This window comes from Podarcis erhardii (genome assembly GCF_964252035.2).
Source record: "Podarcis erhardii genome assembly, chromosome: 10".
In the NCBI taxonomy this organism is placed as follows: Eukaryota; Metazoa; Chordata; class Lepidosauria; order Squamata; family Lacertidae; genus Podarcis; species Podarcis erhardii.
In genome coordinates, this window is record NC_138500.1 from 36,473,053 (window position 1) to 36,496,568 (window position 23,516).

General features: G+C 40.2%; 1 protein-coding gene across 2 annotated transcripts in view; it reads left to right on the forward strand.

The window, feature by feature from the left end:
• CDK17 (cyclin dependent kinase 17) overlaps positions 1-23,516 on the forward strand; it is a 68,774-nt gene that overhangs the window by 15,578 nt on the left and 29,680 nt on the right. Inside the window, exons 1-4 of one of the 2 annotated variants that reach the window (XM_081878279.1) lie at positions 6,069-6,320; positions 10,228-10,376; positions 17,165-17,329; positions 21,986-22,119. In XM_081878279.1, coding sequence (XP_081734405.1) covers positions 10,259-10,376; positions 17,165-17,329; positions 21,986-22,119 — 417 coding nt within the window. In that variant the 5' untranslated portion in view covers positions 6,069-6,320; positions 10,228-10,258. Of the gene's footprint in view, positions 1-6,068; positions 6,321-10,227; positions 10,377-17,164; positions 17,330-21,985; positions 22,120-23,516 lie in introns of those variants that run through there. The other variant, XM_081878278.1, reaches the window with a different exon arrangement.

Here is a 23,516-nt window from a genome sequence, read left to right on the forward strand (position 1 = left end):
AACTCTGGCATTGTTAAAGCATCCTTTTAAAGGGTGGGAGTTGATAGCAGACTGTTTTGAGTCGCCCTAAATCATCAGTAAGGTAAAGGTAAAGGGACCCCTGACCGTTAGGTCCAGTCGCGGACGACTCTGGGGTTGCGTCACTCATCTCGCTTTATTGGCTGAGGGAGCCGGCGTACAGCTTCTGGGTCATGTGGCCAGCATGACTAAGCTGCTTCTGGTGAACCAGAGCAGTGCATGGAAACTCCGTTTACCTTCCTGCCAGAGCAGTACCTATTTATCTACTTCCTATTTATCTACTTTGACGTGCTTTCAAACTGCAAGGTTGGCAGGAGCAGGGACCGAGCAACAGGAGCTCACCCCGTCGCAGGGATTCAAACTGCCGACCTTCTGATCGGCAAGCCCAAGAGGCTCAGTGGTTTAGACCAAAGCACCACCCACATCCCTAAATCATCAGTACAACAAGGCAAACATTAAAAGGTCTGGGGAGGGAACAAACTTCAGAGAATATTTAAGTGTTCCCCATCTAGAAAAAGTAAACACTGGTTAGTCAGCAAATGGGGGGAAATAGAGTATTCTCTAGTGTGTCTGCTTCACCCCTGGATCCTAGCATTAAATAGCCTGTAGTGTGTTGGAACCCATTTGTCTGAAAAAAATATCATACAATACTTGGATTAGGTTTGTTCAAATCATTATTTAGCTTTTTTAAAAAAAATAACAACAATGCAAATGCTCTCATAAGTAGGGTGAATAGTGACACATTTTGCAGATATTTCTGTTTGTAGAATTACTTCTGCGTGGAAGAAGATTATGCTGCTTGCAACTTTTCAATGTATAGTGAGACTTTAGTCCATTGCTTTTGTTGAGTCTCCTCTGAGTATGTATTAGATGGATATCATTCTAACAGTTCAAATTTTATTTTCCTCTGTCCTTGGTGAATTGAAACCTTAAGATAAGCCAGTCTGTCAGAAGCTGGAAGTATAAAAATAGAACAACCTTTTGATTTTTAGCTACATTTTTGTGGGTGGGTTGTTTTCGTATAGTTTTCCAGTACAATGAAACTTGTATAATATACAAACTTGAACTGAAGTTCAAGAAATAGAGTAGAAAGTGAGGTAAGTAACTGTACATGGCCAGTTACTTTAGTTGGCCAGCATTTTCTATGCAAATCCATGTGTGCCATGCAAGAGGATTAAAAAAAAATCTGATTTGAACCCTTGGTGAGCTTTTGTAAGAACTATGAGGAAATTTTTGCCAGAAAGTTCGTAATAGATGTAGAAACTGTTTCAGAAACCCTGGGTGGAATAGTGCATCCCAGGAGGAGAAGTTGAGATAAGGGGTGCTAACTTGGGGAGGGGATGGAAGAAGGAAGATGTGAGTCATAATTTATTATTATTATTATTTTTTTATTATTATTATTATTAGATGTGAGCCATAATTTTAGCATGGTTGAAATTTTAATATCTGTACTTTCTCGTGATGCACATGTAAACCTTTGCCTGGGCTGCATAATATTTTACACTGCAAAGTGCCTGTGTAGGGTAGTAAATATACCACATGCTGTGATAAGCGTGTGAAAGTCCTTTGTATCTAAAAAACTAGAAATTTTGACTCTGTACCTGTAATGGGAATACATAGCACAATAGCGTATGGTTTTGATAGGAAAGCATTTTCACAATTCTTTATTGGAAAGAATAATTTTGAGTACTACATCGCACTCATTCTTGAGTCATTCTTCATCATGCTTTTTCTCTTATTTATGTACCAACATGAGTTTCATTGGAGGAACAAAGGAAATAAAATAAACAAATATTTAAAGCTCTTGCATGTTATTTGGGATTACTTGAATGTGTGGATTTTTGTTTTCTGCTTGTGCTGGTTCCTCCTGAGTAAATAAACTAATAGCTTTGTTTCCTGTAGGGTTCCCTGTGGCTCCACATGTGCCAGCAAATGTCAACCTAGGTGATCGTGTTTTCTATTTGAACAATCAGTAATTTGTTTTGTTGTGTTGAATCTTGAGGTGTTTATATTGTTGAGCTGGCAAAGTACACAGCATTATTTAGCTTGACACCTTATGCATTAAGAAGATACTGGACTTGAATAAACAGGGCTGTTTTGACTTCCATCTTCTAATTTAATGGAGAAACTTATAGTATCCAGCTGCAAATGATTAACACACTTCAAACATTTTCCCTCTACGTGTGATTTCAGAGGAAGTCAGTGTGATTGATAAGCATTTGACTACCTTGATTTTCATATTGCTTACATTTTGTTAATCCTCCCCTTTCTAACAGGGTTGATTAGTAATGGGAGGATTGACAAAATTGGTATGATGTGTATTACTAGACAGAATTATGAGGTTACTCTTACAGATGTCTATCCAAGCCTCTTGTTTCAGTCAGCATTTTTAGCCTAATTATCTACACATTTTGTGCAGTTTGTGTAGCAAGGCAATACCTTTGCATTACCTACTTCTTATAGCTGAAATTTGCAATCTAGGTGACTTTGGCAATCTCTGTTGTGAACATTGATAGCGAATATTTGTTTGGCTACCGTATTTTTCATAGTTGCAAGAATATCCATCTCCCATAGGACAAAACCCAGTTGTTTAAAAATATACTATTGAGATGTTGCAAAGTAGCCTTTTTATATTTATCCAGGATGGATAAGTGTTAGAGGCAGGTTTGGAGTGGTTTTTTTGTACTGGAATCTTGTACATATGCTAATAAAGGTTTGAGAATCAGAATCTGTTATTGAGATGCCTTATATTTTTAACAGAGTTCAAAAAAGAGCTGTTTTTTAAAAAAGGGAGCTGCTTTGAATAATGCATCTATATTTATTTTACTTTGTAATATCCATAATGAATTTTTTAAAGCCTTACATTGAGCAGAATGATGTAAGTGGTAAGTGAAGACATTCTGTAAATGGTACAGTCAGATTACATCAGTGACTAACAACTATAGAAAGCCCTCATTCTGTTCAAGTTCACTGAATTTGTCTCATGTTAGCCACCTGCATATGAATGAAAACATTTATCTACAGTGTAGCTGCTGGAAAGTTTAGAAATGATTATAGTCAGTATGGTAGGAATGAGCTGAGCAGATAAGCAGCTTTTGCTGCAGCCAATATATTCTATTTGAATCTTGCTGTTAGGATTGCTTTTCAGATCTGTGTATATGAATGGTATAGTTTTAAAGGTATTTCTGCATTTGAAAGTCCAGTGTTTGTAAGCCAGAAATGATTGCCACGTTCTTGTTCAAAGGACATGTATTTTTGCGGGGGTAGAGAAGGCAGACTTTATTGATAGTCATATAACCCAAAGTAGCTCAAAAGAAACAGCAGCACTATGCATCTTTTATTCATTAGAAATCTGTAATATGTGTGTACATTGCTGTGAATGTCCAAAATATGGTGAACTGTGGTGTTTTCAAGTATGAGTCCTGACAATTCCAGATGGCTAATGTTGACAGTGATCTAAATGTAATTTGCCAACTTGTGTATATCCGAAACAGCAGTTGGGGCGCTGTCAGTATTTCATAGATTCACTTGGACATTCACACAAACCAGTTGAGATTGTCAGAATTCACATGTGGAAGTCAGTGTTCACTGTGATGTAGTATTTGTACGCAAGAGTAAACCAACGCAAAACAAGATAAAATGGTTCTCCGGCAGAACAAGTTAATTGAAAACAAAGTGGTAAAGAATAATAAGCACTTCTAGAGATCTTTAAAGAAATGCCTCTGTTGGATTTGTTTCAGACTTGCATTGAATCTGGGAAGCAGTAAGTAGATATCAGAGGAAAATGTGCCGTAATGTGTAGGTTCTCTTTCAACAAATCAGTTTTTCAACTAATTGCCTTTACATTTAAGTTACCATGAATACAAGTAGATTTCAAATTGCAGCTTTTTACCAAGCTGTGAAGTCTTGGAGCCAGAGCTTTAAACGAGCCCTTATGCTGTCCTAAAACTCAGTCTGCCTTTGGTGACTAGCCAATGTAAAGTTTGCAGAGTAGGCATGATATACTCAGACCAATAAGTAAGCATGCTGCCTCCAATAGTGGCAGCTCTTAAGATCCCAACCTAATGCAAAACAAGTTAATAATCAAATCTTTCACAGGATTTTCATAGGTTTAATGGAAGGTGTGCAGTGGAGAACTGTTGTAAAGTAAGCAAGGACCTTATTTATTAGACTTGCCTGTCTTAGATAGTTTGAAAGTGACCAATTTCCTATTATTAGTAACCTCTGCTAGCTGTAAAGAGGTAGTGATAGTTGGACAGCTAGATGAACAAGTCCCATTCTCAATAGATTTTAGCATGTATTCTCTGGTTTCTGTTTTTTCCTGAAGTTAGTTCAGTCTTTTTGTTTAAAAGGGAATTGGTGGTAACTCTTAACAGCAGCTAAACCCTTTTTTGCATATGTGTGCTACTAGAAGTTTTGGATTCCCCATGAATATTAAGGGAGAACTTAACTTTGAATTTTCTGGGTCTGCCTTTAAGAGACAGAATTTGTCTCATAGGGAGAATAGATGATCAAACAGATTTGCTGATTAGATCTGTCACACTTTGTTCTGCCCTTTGTGCAGACCAAATACCAAATTTAACCAAAGTATGGAGCAATTAAGGGCACTTGGTGTCTGATCTCACAGCTTCTGGCACTGAATGGTAGGCAGAGGCATACGTAGGGATTGGCGAAACTGGCCCCACTGGGGACGCAAGCCAGCCCCCCCTCCAAAGAACAGTCACCATTGGAGATTGACTGGGAGAGGAAGTGACTCTAGACCCCTTTTGGATTCTGCATCACCTGGCAACAGAGGGCGGGAGTCTACTCTGCTGGGAGGCTGGAAGTGCCATTGTTCTCTTCACTTCCCTCCCTCCCCTGCCACCAAGGCCACCTTTCAGCCAAAGCTAGTGAGTTGACAAAGCTCAGCAGTTGCAGCAATGAGCTCAAACAACAGTTCTCAGCTAAGCCTGAACCTCAGCAGTGCTACCGTGCCATTGCACTATGGGTCTGACTGTTGGGGTTTAGAGCTGCTCGGTAAGTAGGATTCAGTAGCTTTGAACTCAAGCTGTGAAGTCAAGGGTTTTATTTACCTTTACCTTTCAACAGTGTACAGGAGATTTTGAGTGGGAAGTTGGATTCAAGGAGCCTGTGCGTCATGTTGCACAGCCTGGAATCAATTCAACTCCTTCTATAATATTTTTAAGCAGTACTACTTACTCTTAGAAACTTTTTCGCCTTTATAGAAGCTTAAAGAGTCCCTGGAAGGATGATTAATTAGGATTGCATAATTACTTTTCTAATTAATTCCAGAACCCCCACCCAGAATTCATTTAACTTCAAAGAGCTCAAAGTCCTTGAAAGTTTATAGCATCCTGGTGTCGGGGTGGGGGGAGAATTATGGTTTTGGAATGCATTTAAATTGTTGGAGGTCCTGTCAGGTCAGAAGTTTCCCAAATCAGTTTACCTCCCCATACCCTTTCTGGACATATACTCTACTTCCTCTTCCTCTTGGAGGGCAATAAGCATGTTTCACTGGACTATCAAGTTTGATATTAGCAGAAGTGAAATGATGATCAAGCTCACGTTTTATACATTGTCTCTCTCCACCTCTTTATATTGGGAATATGCACATCTCTTCAAGTACTAGGGCTTATATACAAAAACTTGCAGGTGGGCTCTGTCTAGGAGGCTACTGCCTCCCAAAAAGTTGCTGTTGATATCTAGGGGTTCTCGAGAGCAGCATACTGTGGCCTCAGGAAGTTGCAGTGGATGCAAGGTGTAGGAGGAAATCAGAGAGGCCATTTTGTGCCATCCGCTTGAAAAAGGGTGCCTTTGGTTCCAAGTGTGTGATTTTAGGTGTGGGAACCATGTTGCCATAGTTTCTTCTCATAATCCCATCAGATCTGGCAGCACACTAATCATCTGCTGAAAATATGCTATTTGTTGCCTGGAAAGAACTTCCACACTCTGTTGGAACTGTGACATCATTAGAGGTGTGTGTCTGCTTTTACTGGTCATGTGTTTTCAAGTGTTCTGTTGCTGCCTCTGGTCATTTCTGTTGCTTTATACAGATGGAATGGCTTTCATTTACTAATTACAAGTTCTTCTCCTGTTTATTGTCACAGGCAGACATTAATACCCATAATTTTGTTGTTCTTCCTAGGACTGTTGTGTTAGGGGGTCTGATTTGTCACATGTATCAGAAACCTTCGTATCATCCATGCCTCCAGAAATGCATTGGACTGCCCATTTATCGTTGATTTTTAGATTGGTGTAAATTGTTGCACCCATGTTACTTCAGAGAGTCAGAGATCAGCCGGGTGAGTGAGAAGCAGGTGGAAGCAGGCTTATTTTGGCATAGAAATATAAAGGCTTTGCGCCAGACAGAACTGTGGCTGGCAGCAGGGACTATCCTGATTATTACCAGTTTTGTTTTTTGTTTTTTGTCTAAGGCTCTTCCTTTTTTAAATTTGAAAGCTGAACACTATGCCAGCAAGATGTGCTACCCCTCCCCGCAAAAAGTGTGATCGCTCCTGTAATGAAAGACAGCAGAGTTGAACATGGGCGTAGCCAGGGGAGGCAGGGATGGGCAGTTTCCCACCCCCAAATCAATAAAAATACATAGTAAACTGAGGTTCTGCCCCCCTAACAAAAGGACTGGCTACGCCCATGGAGTTGAACTCTGTATCACTCTTTAGTTTACCCTGCTGTCTTTTTTCTGTTCAGAGGCAGCTATGCACTTCTCTGAAAATGGGTGTGTGTGTGTGTGTGATTATTGTAAAACTGTCCACTAAAGAGAGGTACAAATACAGTACAAATACAGTGGTACCTTGTGTTACGTACCGCCCCCCTTACAAATCCTGCAGGTTACGCGCTCTGCTAACCTGGAAGTAGATGCCCCTTGTTGCGACCTTTGCCCGGGATGCGAGCGGAAGTCGCGCTCTGGCTGCGCGGCAGCAGCAGGAGGTGCCATCAGCGAAAGGGCGCCTCATGTTACGAGCGGTTTCCTGTTATGAACGGACCTCTGGAACGGATTAAGTACATAACACAAGGTACCACTGTAAAGCAGACAACATAATTGCCCATCAGCTAACATCATAATTGTATCATTGCAGGCCCTAAAAAATTGAGTACAGTTATCACATGCTGCCGATAGCTGTGGATGCCATGTAAATGAAGCTTTGTCTGAAATTACAGCTGCCTCTCTCCGTATTTGATACCATAACTATTTGTGCTAAGAATGACTTGCTTTGTTAATTTTCGACAGCTTTGCAAGTAGGGAGAATGAAAGCCCTGCAGAAGAAGGCAAACACTTCCATGTAAAAGTGCACTGACTTGCATGACCCCGTCCTTTGCAGCCTGTTGACTCCAAGGCTGACCATTCAAAGTGGCTCAGGTTGGGATGTACAAAAACCCTGCATAGTCATATGAACTTTCTTTTGCTGTCTTCCAGCTTCTGGAGCTAGAAGTTGGCCAAGTCATTGTGGGAGAGAGGAGCATCTACATTGTGGGGATAGCTTAATAATCATTGCCACATGAGGTTGAGGCAATGGTAGCATGCAATCAGAGCTTCACAGAAAAGCAGCTATCAAAGTCAGATTAGAGTGTGGAATTTAGTGGGTTATATCCAGTGTTCATTGTGAGTTTTAAAGTTGCACAACAAAGGAATACAGCAGTTGTGCTAGCAGGAACTGGTTTTCCAACAGATTCTGCAAGCTGTTGCACAAAATCAGCAAGAGCCAGCTTATGCTTTTTTTCTCTTTTTGTGCACAGAATTTAGCTGGTGCAGAACATTTCACCAGTGGAACAAGTATACCTCTGCCTGACTTCAGCTTGTCGCTACATTGCACACAACCTTTTATGTTGGGTTTTGTGTTTGGTTTTTGGCAGTGAACCTTACACTTTAGACAGCAACAGTACCATTTACTATTGTTTTGTGCCTAGAAATGGAATTAGTTTCCACTAGAAAGCAAATACATCTATCAATGTCTTAATATAATGAAGGGCATTCATTTTCAGGTTACTGGCAGGGGATGGTTCTTGGATATTACATTTGATTTTTGATTTTTGCTTAAATTTCCAGTCTTCAGCAGCATATGCCTGAAAAAACTCAGATGTAAAATGCTGCATTAGTTCAGTTCTGAGCTGCATTTGTTTATTTATTAAATTTACCCGTATTTTTCGCTCTATAACACGCACCTAACCATAACACGCACGTAGTTTTTAGAGGAGGAAAATCCGTAGGCATGCCACCCGTAGGCATTCCCTCCATAACACGCGCAGACATTTCCCCTTACTTTCTAGGAGGAAAAAAGTGAGTGTTATGGTGCAAAAAATATGGTATATCCCCACCCTTCCTCCCAAAGGAGCCCAGAATGGATTCAAAGCTATTCTTAAGCAATATATTTCGCTTGCCAAATTCTAATTCTTTTAGTTTGTGTTGGCATACCAGTGGAACAAATGTATCTTTGCCAGATTAGCAGCGTGTTTTTGGGGGGAGGGGGAGCGGGTTGCCTGTAGTAGTCTTTTTATATTGCCATTCAGACTTTTGCAGAAAGGAGTATAATTTGTATGTGGTTATATCTGCCTAAACATTATGGGTCCTTTGGACTAAAAACTATATGTACTCAGCCCATGTTCTGTGCATCAAAAACAATTGCAACTCAAAATAGAATAGGTTTCCCCCTTGGTTGAAAGTGCCAGGTATGGAAAGTAAATATGTCTTGCCTTCCCATTTCATCTCTGGGTTTCAAATGTTACTGCAGCAACATGGGAAGCTAACAGAAGGGAGTAGCAACCATTCCTCTCCTCTAATGCAACACTTGGGTCTGAGGATGGCAGGATTCATAAACTAATCCTTAAAATACTTACTGGCCACAACACATGAATCGGATACTTTTCTGAAGTCTGTTTGCCAACACTATGAGACTCACACAGAACATCCCTTGGGACTTAATTTACCCTTTCTTTTAGAATGCTGTTCTGCTCATTGATAGGAAGTAAGGAATAAGTCATACATTCCGTTGGTTCTGATGTGGAAGATGTTTCCACGTCATTGTACTTTAGTCCCAAAGATTTTCCATAATTGATGGCTCATCTTAAGCACAAGAACGTTAACTAAACAGAAAAATCTTCCTGTTTTACTATTTTATAAAATAAAAATTTTAAAAATAACTTTTATTGTAGTTCCTTATCTACTTTGCCTTCATATTTCTACCACTTCTGTTTGAAACATGGTCCAGTTTTGAACAGATCAGTCAAAAAGTGAGCAAATAGTTTGGAGAAGCTGGCCCAGCCTGCTCTCAATAGGATGTCGTATTATCTCCCCCCCCTTTTTTTCCTTTCCATGTTATTCTAATTGCTTTATTTGCTTTCCTACCACCTTGAGAGATCTCCCACCCAGCCTGCTTGTGTAGGAGAGAGGGATCTCACTGGAAAATTGTGAAAGATGTATTCTGGTTTTGCTGCAGAAGGCTGTTGCATGAAGTTTATCTAATACAGCAGCGGTGAACCTTTGTTTCTCCAGATCTTGCTGAACTACAGTTCCCATCATCCATTGCAAGCATGGTCAGTGGTCAGGGATGATGGGAATTGTAGTTCAACAACATTTGGAGAGCTGAAAGTTCACCACTTAAGGTTCCTTCTAATGTGAAGGACCTTTAATTCACTTGCAATTAATCCAGTCCCAACAGAATTGTGTATAAAAATTCTCCTCCAAAACCAGCTTCCACACAGTCAGTTCTGCCAGGAAGTGCTTCTATTGGTTAGACCTGCCTTAAATTTAATCATAACCCATAAGGTGTACCTTTTTAAAATTACACCATCTACATATGAAGTTGGACAGCAGGAACAAATAGATGAAGAATATTCTAGTTGGTCCACAACACAGTTGTGGAGCTACCATTTTCTAAAGATTTGTCAGTCTAAGCCTGTAAAACTTTGGTTGGTTTTAAAAAGTGGAGACTCTGGGTGTGTTATAATAAATGTGTAGTGTCTTTTAATGGGGTATTTTATTTTGTTACAACTTACCCACCACAAGCCGAGATAAGCCAGAATAGAACTGAGATAAACATTAAGCTGTATTTAATTCACAATTTCAAAACTTAGCTCTTTTGTTAAATTGACCTTACACAGTTTAGATTGATACTGTATAAGCAATCAGCACTAAACACATTTTTCTTACGGTTGAAACAAGTGTTTAAAATAACAACTTTCTTATTTTAATAGGCTTCCGTGAGCCAGACGTATTACAGATAGAATGAAAAAGTTCAAGAGGAGACTTTCCCTAACGTTGCGTGGGAGCCAGACGATTGATGAGTCACTTTCTGAACTGGCCGAACAAATGACTATTGAAGAAAACAGCAGTAAAGATAACGGTAAAAATAACCGCTTTGCTTAAATTTTATCAAGTATTTATGAAAATGGTATTCTTTTAATGATAAAAGTTACTTGCAGCAAGAGTGATGAATTTGAATTGTTTTGATGTTTTAGTTTAGAATAACAAGTGTGGATCTTTACTTTTGGAAGTAATTGCAAGTACAGTCATACCTCAGGTTACAGACGTTTCAGGTTGCGTTTTTTCGGGTTATGGACCCACCAAAACCCGGAAGTACCGGAATGGGTTACTTCCAGGTTTGGAGGGTCGCACATGCACAGAAGCACCAAATTGCGCTTTGTGCATACGCAGAAGCACCGAATCGCAACCTGCGTGTGTGCAGACGTGCTGCTGCGGGTTGTGAATGCTGCGGGTTGCGAACATGCACCCCTCATGGATCACGTTCGCAACCCAAGCGTCCACTGTAATATATGTTAAGCTCGAGTTACTACAGATTTGATGGGAATGCTTCAAAAATGCCTTTGTGTCTAGCCTTGTATTATTAACATATTAAGCTGCAAAAATATGGTATCATTTCATACTTAACTAGCAGAATTGCCACTTCTGTACTGTTCCAATTTACTGCCTTGTAAATTATGATATTCAGTATTGTGTTTATAACATTGCTTTCAATTTATTTATTTTTGCAGCTGTGTAAAATATCAGCTGATGCATTGTTTAGAAAGCATAAGCTGAGTTCCCAAACTCATGGCTTCTGAAAAGCACTGAACAGTGTGCATGGCTTGTCCAATAGTGGTGTTTTGCAGTATAACAGATGAGATTGGTTGCACAACATCTCATTGATGATCATGTGAATTGGGGCAGCAGGAATTGGTAGTCCAACAGTATCAGAAGGGATTCTAGTGTCTTACTGCTAGGAAGATTTCAGTATTTCAAATTTCTTTGCCAAGGTAATCCAAATTCTTCACACACCCCCCCCCCCCCCGGAATCCATACATGCTTCCTTGATTGATTTATATTTCTTTAAATTGCATCATATGGCAGAAGACTGTCTCTCAGTGGTGCTTTGCATTCATAAAGTCCCAGATCCTGTTTTTTGTGCAACTGGTTAACTGGCTTAGAGTGACATCTGCCTGGGATCCTGGCAAGTAACTGTTGATCAATAGCTTAGAAGAAGCAATGATGAAGATAATCTAATAGATTGAGCAATATATACAACAACAACAACAACAATCTTTATTACAATCCAGAGACCAACAAAACATTACAAATCAATACAGAGTTCATACAGCCTACCTTCAGGTTAATCAAGCACTTTGTTTGGAATATAGGGCTCATTTGTTCTTGCAACCACCGATAGAAACTTTGCCACTGCCAAAGTTCTAGCTTTTGTCCGGTCTTCCAGTAGGAACCTGACATAGTGAGCCTCTGACTTTCCCGGGAAAGGCACCAGCAAGGGTAGAATCAATTCAGCCCTGGCCTGCTCAAACTTCGCACAATGTAACAAAATATGATTTATGGAATCGATGTCTTGAGCACACGAGCAAAGTCTGTCCTGGCAGGGAACTCCTCTCAACCTACCATCCAGCACTGCAGAGGGGAAGACATTCAGTCTGGCCTTGGTAAAAAGCCTTCAATAGTTAGGTACTGTCAGGTTTTTGATGTAAGATGTTAACTCAAAGACATACCCATATTGAACTCCTGCTGCCAGTGGACTACAGACTGCATGTGATCAATATATACAGTGGTACCTCGGGTTACAAACACCTCGGGTTACAAAAACTTTGGGTTAGAGACTCTGCTAACCCGGAAGTAGTACCTTGAGTTAAGAACTTTATCTCAGGATGAGAACAGAAATCGCACGGTGGTGGCAGTGGGAGGCTCCATTAGCTAAAGTGGTACCTCAGGTTAAGAATGGACCTCCAGAACGAATTAAGTTTGTAACTAGAGGTACCACTGTAATTATCTTGGTTTAGTTACTCATGGGGAGGAGGTGCTGAAACCCTATTTTGTGACCATTCAAAATTCTACATGGCCCTTTCCCTCCTCTAGATTTGGATGCAGGAATTTATTTGCAAATAAGAGAACAGCTACTATTCAGCTAGAGGTTTGTTGGAGCCTCTTCTGCTGTTGTTCAGTACAGTGGTATCTCGGGTTATGAACTTAACTCGTTCCGGAGATCCGTTCTTAACCGAAACTGTTCTTAACCTGTGGTGTGCTTTCGCTAATGGGGCCTCCTGCTGTTGCCGCCGCCCCGATTTTTGTTCGCATCCTGGGGCAAAGTTTGTAACCCGAGGTACTACTTCCAGGTTAGTGGAGTTTGTAACCCGAAGTGTTTGCAACCCGAGGTGTTTGTAACCCAAGATACCACTGTATAAGAAATAGTTTACCTCTATAGGAGTAGAAGCTGCGGCAAACAATGTCAACAAAACTTCAGCGGTGTTTATGGTTCCCTTAATTTCATGCAAATTATTTATTTGAGTAGTGGTCACAGTTCCTATGCATGTGGGAAAGTTATTTGTGATGCGTTATACGGAAAAGGAGAAGTTGCATAAAGGTGGGGCGTGCCTTCTTCAGACCTGAGAATGAGTCAAATTGTACAGTTCACTATCCAAAGGACTGTTTCTTAAGGCATGGCTTAACTTCTCAGACTGTATTATTCTGATATACATAATATCCTAAGCATTAAGTATACGTGTGTGTGTGTTCAGAGCAGAATATCCTTCCTTGCCCACACGCTGCGTTTCCTCTTGCAACAATTCAGAATGAATAATATTGACTTGCCATTAGGCAGCCAAATCCTGGCCCACATGTGTGCTTGTCTTGCTGTGTATCCGCCTCTAAGGAAAGTGAACTCTTATGTTTATTGCTGCTGTGTAAAAGGCATTCATGAAGTCATAGCTAGAACTGCCACCTCAGGCCTTCGAGAACAGAACCCTGCTGCTAACCCTCATTTTTAAGTAACTGTATGTATAGAGAAAGCAAAGCTTTGTGGGAAGAAGGAACAAATAGTAGCAGAAGGGAAGAGAACATTATGTGTGGGGCGGAAGAGTGTGTAGGAAGGGGGAGGAGCATCACAAAGTACTGCAAGGAAATCATGAACAAGAGGGGCAAAGGACAGTGTACTCTTGGTGTTGCTTTTTTAGTTAGATAGGAAGTGGAGTAGATTTAACCCTGGCAAATGAGATTCTACATCACCGGTCCTATTGACTATGTGGCCTTTTAAGCCTTTTTCAAGTATACTGTTTATATTTACACATTTTGGAAGCTTCAAGCTGCACTGACCATCTGGGAAAAGCTGGTGAAGGGAGCGGAGGATACATTCCATAAATTTTAGGGATAAAACTTACTGTTGGCATCTGTCTGTCTCAAGGGAGAATGAAGTGCGCCTCCAGGGGTGCAGTCAAACCGCTGCTAACAGCACCAAAGTGACCTCCCCAGGGCACTGGTGCTAAGGCACCAGTAAGGACCAGTTTTGCTATTTCCAGTTTGGACTGAAGCCTTTGCTTATAGATCTTGCACTGTTGGCTTCTTCATGGTAAAGCATGCAACATAAAGCTTGTTGTTGATACAAAGTCCAACATGCATATTGTACACAGCTAGATATAAATCCATATGACTACAGTTGAACATCACACCAGAGAGTTTCTTTGTCCCTTGGCTGCCAAGCATCTTGCTATATGAAATGCTTCCTGATTCTGTTCCTAAGCAACTGCTTCGTTCTGTATTTAGAGAGTGCACTTCTGTTTTTCTGGAAGTCATTGTTTATACTGTTTCCATCATCTACAAAGAAACTTAGAGCTGTGTTAATACCTGTCCGTTTCCCCTTCTGAGATCTTCCACTGTTTAATTTAAGGCTCCTGCGAGTCATCTTGAATTGATTTCTCTTAGAGTATCTTAGCTGTTTTCTGAACAGATGCAAATTGTGGGTAGACATCACCCTCGTTTAGAGGACCAGAATATCCTGCTGTGGTGAACAGTTGCAAAGGAAAGGCTCTTGACACACAGAAATAAAGCTTATGACCATTCCCTTGATGGCTAGGTTCCAGAATATGTAAATCTTAATAATCTAGAGATGCTTTTGTGGGATCTGTGGGAAAGTAGTAAAATGATTTCATCATAAGAAGCAGCTCACCAAATATCAACAAGGGAGTTAAATATATACCAGTATGCTTGTGGGATTGCCTTAGCCCATATATGCCTATTTAGTCTGCAAAACTGGCACTGTTACAAGAGCTACAAAATGTTCATTGCGCACTTGTAAGATATTGATCTTTTAGTGTGCAGTGCAGGAATCTTTTGCCCAATGTGGGGCACGAATCCACAATCCTGCAATTAAGAGTCTTGTGCTCTGGTGTTGGCATCTGTCTTGAGAAAGACAAAATTCTACTGAATGAGCCACTCAGCTTTGCTTCAGAGAAGCAAAGGGAAACCATGGACATGATTATTTAATGAGCACAAATGGATTGTGGTCGAGCAACAGGATGTTCCTTTTTATAAAAACCCCTGTTAACGTCCATCTAGCCGTCGGAAGCTTTTCACTACGGTCTGGAAGTGGTTGAGCGTAGGTGTTCACCCTGTCTTACAGGGCTGTTATGTAGAAGAGACAACACGAAGTAACGGTGTTAACTTTCGATTCCCTGTGTGTTACTCACAGCTTCTGAAAATATAGCTAGGCAAGCAGAACTGCTCCAGTGTCTGCGCTGTGCATAAGTACGTGATAGCGCTGGAGACTTAGGAGGAATCGTAATAAGCGGAGAACAAAGGCCAGAGAGGTTGGCTGCCCTCGGTTCCTGCTGCCCCACATACCCCCTTCCCATGCTAAGTTGCCTTTCTCCTTTCTCTTTCCCTTGGTCCCTCTCCCTCCCCTGCCCTTTGACTCTGCTCCTTTTGTTCTTCCAGCTTGCTCCCCCTCCTTTGGGCTCTCTCGCCACTCAGTCAGTCCTCTCAGACATTTCTGTCAGCTTGAAGGTTGTGCCTTTAAGCTTGGAAGGTTTCTGCGGCCTGGCTTTGGACAGTGTTTTGCTTAAGAACCTCTACAACAGTGGCAATGCCTTTGCCTTGGTGAACTCTTCTTCGCAGCTTGCAGGACTCCCTACTTTCTGGAGGCAGAGAGGTGCTAATGAGTATATGATACCTTCAAGGGCAATAAAGAATGCTAGCAGCATTAGTTTGTTGCTTGGGTAGTGCTATTCAAGAGGGTAATATGTTTCATCCAGTCACGCAACCTGTTTCATCCAGTCACATAGCTTAAAGTTACTTGGATTGTTTCTCAGGAAAGAGAAATGAATAGGTCTGTAAAAAACATTTCACATTCCTAGTTGCCATTATCACATTCCTAGGATGTGAGGGTCCTGGGCACAAGGTTAAACAAGAATTGTTCCTGTATAGAGAATTGTAATGAATTGAGCTGCCCTCTGTTTAACTCAAAATAGAGAGTAGGTCGGTTCATAGGAATTATTTGTTACAGTTTTCTCCTTGTAGAAAAGAACACGTGATTTCAATACAACTATGTGTATATATTGCTGAAAGTAAACAGATCACACTTATGTGTTCCTACATGAGAGTAAAAATGTAATCAACAAAGTGATACAAAGCTCTGCTTGCATTTTAGCACATAAACACTTTGCAGTTTAAAAACTTCTTTTTTTCCTCATTGAGGAAATTTGGCTACTTATTTTAATTACATTATGGATCCAAAATTCACAAAAGCTCGAAAACTTTCCACACATAGGATTGGACTTCTCACTGTTTTGGTCTAATAAAAGAAGAGAACTTGACAGTGTGGGATTACTTTGGAACAATCTGTTTCTTGCAGATTTGTTTAGTTTTAATCAAAGGTACTTAATGAATATCTTAAGGCTTTTTAACAGACAGTGTCGGTTCTTTGATGTATTAATTGAATAAATTTATGTAATTCAGTAACATCTGAGGCCATTTAGTTTTCTTACCACTTCATGTTTTCTCTATGGGTTTTTTTTAAAAGGTACTTGATGATATATTTATTATGCTCTGCTTATGTTGGTGTATTCTAAATTCACAAAATGGAGTATTACCCTTTCTGCATGTATATGAGCTGTCTTAAGGATGGCACCTTTTCAGATGAGTCCATTAGGCAGGACTTTCAAAGAATGTGATTCCCTCAGCTTCCCAGCCACATTGTCTGAGGGATGATACACTGGGCTGCAAGTACCCTGCATTAAAAATGTGAATTGCCTGAGCACATAATTTTAACATTATTTGTCAGGAAAAGCTGGTGCAACCTGTTTAAATTTATGCAGATTCAGCAAAAATACAGATTTTCTTTTTCACTGTGGACTCTATACTGTGATGGCTTTGCACTACCCCTGAAAGGAAGGACATCTGATTTTTTATTTTTTATTTGTTCACCTACTTATTGTTGCTCTCTTCAACCCTCTGCAGCAGCTGCTTTCTCTCCTTTAGCGATGAGCCAGAGGTGTCAGTCTGTACAAGACCTTGATGATATCGGAGTGAATTGACTGCCTGTCTCTTGTACCAGCTCAGTGATTGCTGCATGCCTGCTAGGTTATACAATATTCTGGCTCTCAGCTATGCTTAGGGAGTTTCTCTGGCTCAGCTTCTGTGCACAGGGGGGAGTGAAAGCGAACATTTTTTATTGTGCATTTTCTTTTGTGTGATGTGCTTCACCGTTGATGATCTACCTTCCAGGTTTCAAATATTTTGAACCTCATTCAAATACTGCAGTAAGCAGACTATGTGGTAACTCTGTTCTTTTTTTTTTCTCTCTCAACATGTTCCTGAATTTCCTGCTTGTGGGATGAATTGGCTGGTGTTGGCAAATTTCAGAGCCTATTGTGAAGAATGGCAGACCTCCAACATCCCATAGTATGCACTCATTCCTTCACCAGTACACGGGATCCTTCAAAAAGCCTCCGCTGCGAAGACCACACAGTGTTATCGGTGGCAGCCTTGGCTCTTTCATGGCAATGCCAAGGAACGGGAGCAGATTAGGTAATGTGTCCTTATATTATCAATTTGTTATGTTATTCTATGGCTTCTACACTCCAGAGTATCAGTAAGGCAATCATATTTCTAATATAGTACTAGAAATAAAACTGGTGGACACCATCTATGTAGGATGGCACCCTAGTTAGTTGGATGCAAAACAAGAACAACAACTGTAAGCGGTAAACAAATCCAAACTGTAAGTATTAATTTATAAAACATTTCCATGTGAATGGCTAACACCTAGGAAGGTAGACTGTATCCCTCACATAGACCACAATCCAAATTGTTTGCCGAAATTCTGGAGTCATGGAGGTACCACCACATCCACAGCCTGGCTGCTCAGAGTGGCGGCACCAGAAAGGAGGTGTGGAACTGGGCTGATCAGGCTTGATCCCCGCACCTGCCTGAGGCTGGCACAGCAATTGGGAACAAATCAGTCCTGATGCCTAGCAGCTGTGAGAGCAACTCAGCATCCTGCAAATCCCAGGCTGATGTCACCTTCACTCCATTTCATTGCTATCCACTGGACTGTGTTGGGGATACCATTGGCGGCCTTCTGCCCACATGGCCAGTGGAGCAGCACATGTACTACTTTATTGGCAGCAGTTGACAGAAGCCCAGCAGTTCATAGAATCGTGTATTTAAAGGCCGCTAAGATTGCAGTGCTATGCATAATTATGTGCAAGTGAGTCCCATTAAACTCAATGTGACTTACTTGTGAGTAGACATGAATAGGATGGCGCTGTAAAGCCTTATTTGGGTGTTCACGCTTGTGATTCAAGAGCCCCACGATTCAAGGGATACTGTCACCCTTCCAGAAAGGCCCAGTTAATCCAGACCAGAGTGTGCCACAAAGCATGTACACAGTGTTATGGTGCTTCACAAAAGAAGGCTTCAAGAAATCTCAAAGGTATACATCTTTCTGTATACTTCTGTATACATCCTTCTGTATACTCCTGCCATCTTCTTGTCTGCTTCCTTCTTAAATGAAGCTTAAGATAGCAGTAACGTTTGGTGGTTGAAGCAATCAAAATAAAGGTGGAGTGTAAATAATGAGTCCCCATGATGAAACATTTGGGACTGACTGTTCTAAGTTGGTGGTGGTAGGAAGATGATAGTGCCAGACTTCAGCTCATTGGCTAGAGATGACAGCTGTGAAAAACATTTGCACAAGATTTATAACCAATCCATTCTTTACAGTCTCCTTCCTAAGTCTTATGGTGATCTCTCCTCCTGCAATTATTTTGTTGTCTGAATCAATTACATGCTTTTATGTTACTGAATCCTTGGAATATTGCTTAAATATTCATGAGTGCAGGTTCCCTTCCCCTCTTTGTACGGAAATTAACTGGCAGGCTTGCCAGTTCTTTGTGTCTGCAGATGTGAATTAGGTTTCCCAGAGGTGTAATTTTATGTCAATAAGCTCAAGATATAGAAATCATTCCTATGAACAGAGTGCAGCATTGTCTGATAAGCAGAAGGGGACTTCAGTTGGTATAGTGAATTTCCTGCATCTGCCACTACTTCACCCAGTCAATTGTATTAAATTCATTCTTTTGCATAATGGGAATAACATCTACCATGCATGACTTTTTAATTAATATAAAGTGCATTTTTTGTTTTATTTTCAAGTAGATACAAGAATATTTAGGGCTATAAAAATAAATTTCTGCAAACAAACGCTACTCCAGCTTAGCAAACTGCAACAGTCAATATACCTAGCTTCTACTGAATTGGAAGCTTAAGCACTGTAATTGCCAAAATGGATGCCATTACTCACAGAAGAATCTTTCGTATTCATAACAGTGGAGTGATAGAATATTTTGTTGTCTGATATCAACCATTCTGCAACTAACTACTTAATCTGCAGATGGCATTTTTCAATAAAGCCTTCACCTTCCTCATCAGTCATTTTCCATATAATTTATTTAAAGCATGTATGTGACAATACACATACAAACATGTTTTGCTGTATCAAAGGCCTATTTATAAACCCTGTACCTGGATTTGATTTGATTTAATTCCTTTTCCTTAGTTGACAGTACTGGAATACATAATGGGAAATTTTAGAACCTCCTTTATTAGATCATTATTGGATAATTATTTTTAAAATAATCTATTGCATTTATTAGTGTATAGTGCTAGAATCTAGGCTTTGTAGCATCAGGGTTTATTTAATTAGTTATCCATTTCTGTTATGGGAGCATAGTGCTAAAGTAGCATTTATTGGGGGGCGGGGAATCAAATAACAAAGTAAATGTTTAAAATGGCACAAAGCCTATAGTAGCAGGTGATTGCATCACCCTTGTCACCTAAACCTGAGTCAACATGCGTGGATATGATACATAATGGATGCACTTGCACATAGTCTAATGTTGCTTTTGCATAACTAGGCCTATGTTGATTGGACTTATGTACGTACACAACAGTTTAGATGCACAGGTGGAACAGGTGTAGTCTTTCTCCTCTCCCACACATTGATTGCACATGATTTGCCTAGAACATAAAGCATCCTGTAACCCCATACTAAAGGAAATTAGCTTCTGTCATAATCAAATATATGTATGCATTTCCATAGTGGGTTAGATAATCTTCAGTAAACCCGAGCAAGGCATTGGATTTGTGTACTCCACCCCACTCTCCATCTGTGCAGCTGGGAGAATGCCTGACTAGTTTTACTTTCAATTTCAAAGAATCTTGACTTAGAGGAATCCTGTTTTAAAGCAAACAATAGTTAAACCTCGAGTGGGCAAAAGATCAGCCAGGTTCTGGGTGATTTGCAGTAGATCAGTAATTGCGGTAGGCAATATTTTTTTTCTGAATCCAAATATGTTAAAGAATAGCAGCAACAAAATGACTCTTCCCACCTTGATTTTGAGATTCAGTTTTGCATGGCTGTGAACTCAGTTCAGTTTTTGTACTCAACAGAGCCAGCACAAGATGTTCTGCTGCCTGAGGCAGAGCCTATAGTGTACGTGTACCAAGTCTCTTCAGGGCCTCCAACCAGCAATGCCTCGCTTTAACAAAGTTTCCTAGGGAACATAGGGTCCTTCCAGAATGAGGCATTGTGGGTGAGGTTGCCCTGCAGCTGCTTTGCTGTGACAGCAGCAGTGAGTATTATTTAAAGTTTTGAGAAAACTATTAGACTTTAAACACTTTGTAACTTACGGTTTGGAGTTTGGATTTGATACCCTGCTTTATCACTACCCTAAGAAGTCTCAAAGCGGCCAACAATCTCCTTTCCCCTCCTCCCCCACAACAAACACTCTGTGAGGTGAGTGGGGCTAAGAGACTTCAGAGAAGTGTGACTGGCCCAAGGTCACCCAGCAGCTGCATGTGGAGGAGCGGGGATGCGAACCCGGTTCACCAGATTACGAGACTACCGCTCTTAACCACTACACCACACCATGGATTGAAGTTGTCTTGTTAGCAATTAACCTTTGTTTTAACCAGTATTCCAGGATTGCACATAACTCTAAGCTGAGTTTCTTTGAAACTGTAATTTTTCTTGGCATAAGTCTTGACTGTATGAGAGGAGAAGGGAGAGAGCATCATGCAAAGCCCCACCCCCTTTTTAAACTCACTGAGGCTTCTCTGTGTTGCAGTAAACCATGGTTTCATTTTACAAATGAACCAGCCCATTGTGTTGCTGGATTATTTCTTCTAGGACAGTTTGTTTGGTTGTAGACTTGTGCCTTATTATGATATTTTTCATCCAGAGAAGTATGCACTCCCCCATTTTTGAAAAGGAATCTGTTAAATACTATGCAGCATGACAAGAGAATTCACACCGCTGAATTCTTCAGAATGGCCTAGATATGCCTTTTATCTTGCAGTCTTATGTTTCATCAAGAAAGTACTCCTTGTTTACTTTGAAAATCATAGATTTGGTGTTTCTAAGAAAAATAGTCTGTTCACATTTCCTTCACTGGAATATATTGGCAAAAGCATTGTTAAGCTCTCTTAACCCAACGTCTTTAAAAACAACAACAACTAGACATTTTCTTATTTTTCCTTCATAAAGTTGTCATTAGAGGTAAATAATACAAATCTCAATCTAATTTAGTCATCACTAGTTGTGGTTCTTGTATGTTTTTCTCATTTCCTACTATCTTTTAAGAACACTAAAAAATACATGTAAATGTTACATTCACAATTTGACATTTACTATTGCATATGCAAGGAGCTGATTTGCACTGTTACCCATTTCAAGAACACAGTGCCATTACTTGAAGTAGTTTGATAATTGAATATTACTTTTGCTTGAAATGTTCTTTCTTAGCAGCTTTTAAATAAAGCATCCTCTTAAATGTATCCTTAATATGAAGCTGTATGACTTTACAGAAGATTTTGACCATACACATTCTAAACTCATTTTTCCTGCTATCTCAACTGCATATTGGTAGCCTTGGTATTCAAAGACAAACAAATTGAAGAAGTTCCAATTAAAAAAATAGAAACTCAAGTCAATAAGACTTGTTGGACCAAAATGGTGTCGTTTTATGTTTAGAAAGAACAATCATGTCGTGGGCACAATCTTATTGATAAAATGAGTACTACATTAGTTTCCTCCAATGCCTTTGGTTGGCAATAAAGGCAGAGTGCTTGCTTAACTGAGAGACAATAATGTGAAGTAATGGCTGGTTTTCTTTGATTTAGATATTGTACATGAAAATCTGAAAATGGGATCAGATGGTGAAAGTGATCAAGCTTCCGGAACGTCGTCTGATGAAGTCCAATCCCCTACAGGTGTTTGCCTCAGAAACCGGATACACAGAAGGATTTCCATGGAGGTAATACTCCCCCATGGGAAACTATATTATGTTAACAAGAGACTTGGGATTTGTTTGCCTGGTTTTAACTACTTCCTTTCTTGTCAGTTAGTTCTAGAGTAAATTCATTGATGTTCACTATAATTAGCTGGTAGTTACTGAATTAGCAATTAACTTTTTTCATGCTTTTTCCAAATTATCTTTGATAGTGTTGTGAGAACTTCTTGTAAATAAATCATCTAACCCTTTAGAGAGTTGGTATGCAAATATGTCAAAGTGTACAGTGATTAACTCTCCTTGTCTGAAGGCTGGGCCAGTGTACTTTAATTTACCCTTCCAGAGAAGGATGGTCAACCAACTTGAATGGCCACGTTTAGTTCCTGAGTCTGCCCTTTTAAGGAGAATGATTGTTTTGCATGTCAGCTTAATTTTTAAGACTGTCTATATTTTTTTTTAATAGCTTCACTTTCAGTTTTCTCCTGTTCTCCTTAAGTTTCCCCTCCTTTTAGTTTGTTTGAATTCATGTAGTTTTTCCAGGGCTTATCAGTGCCCATAGAGCTCCTATTCCTTTGCCCCCTAATTCAGTGGGAAATGAGTAGCATGTCCCCATCATAAGAACGCAGGAAGAGTCCTCCTGAAAGGATAGGTTTTCCTGATCTTTGAATTCAGATTCCTTCTATTCTTGCTGTACTGCAAGAAGCGTGAAATGAGTTGATGGAAGCATGGTCATTGACACCATAAATCCTGGAATTGTCCAGCCATTCTGGCCATCCCAATGTCCCTCTGAGTTCCCTGCACTTGACAAAGGGCACCTCAAACAATCATAACCCTCAGAATTTACTTGGGGTTCCTGGACAAAGTCTAGGAAGTTTAAGCACCTTCTGGTGCCCCTCTTGGAGGAACTGAAGTTGGCAGGGAAAGGAGGTCGCAACATGACTCTAAATGCTTCTGCTCTGAGCGGGAAGAGATTTCCTCAGCTACACCTGTCTCCAAGAATGGAAGGGAATTTCTCTCTGGAAGGAAATATTGATGTTGGTTCAATATTGAAGGTCTCTGTCTGGAAGCACCCACAGCTTCCCTGTTGCACAACAAAAGGCCACTTTTCTATTGGTAAATGTATTTACCTCCAGTGACTTGGTGAGTGTAATTAAACTGGGAGCAAATGGGAGGCTAACTTCCAATGTTGTAATTCCAATCCTAAATGAGACATCTGCTGCTGGGGGAGAGAGTGGGGGGGGGGGAGAGGAGAATCCCAAGCACATTTAGTTTGACCCAAAGAGACATGGTGTTGAAAATTCCAGATGCTCAAAATTGCCCAGAAGCATCATGAAATAAAAACATATGAAAGATGTAAACATAATATAGGCCTGAGGGGGTGGTATTGATGATATATGTGGGTCCATTCCAAATCTATATCT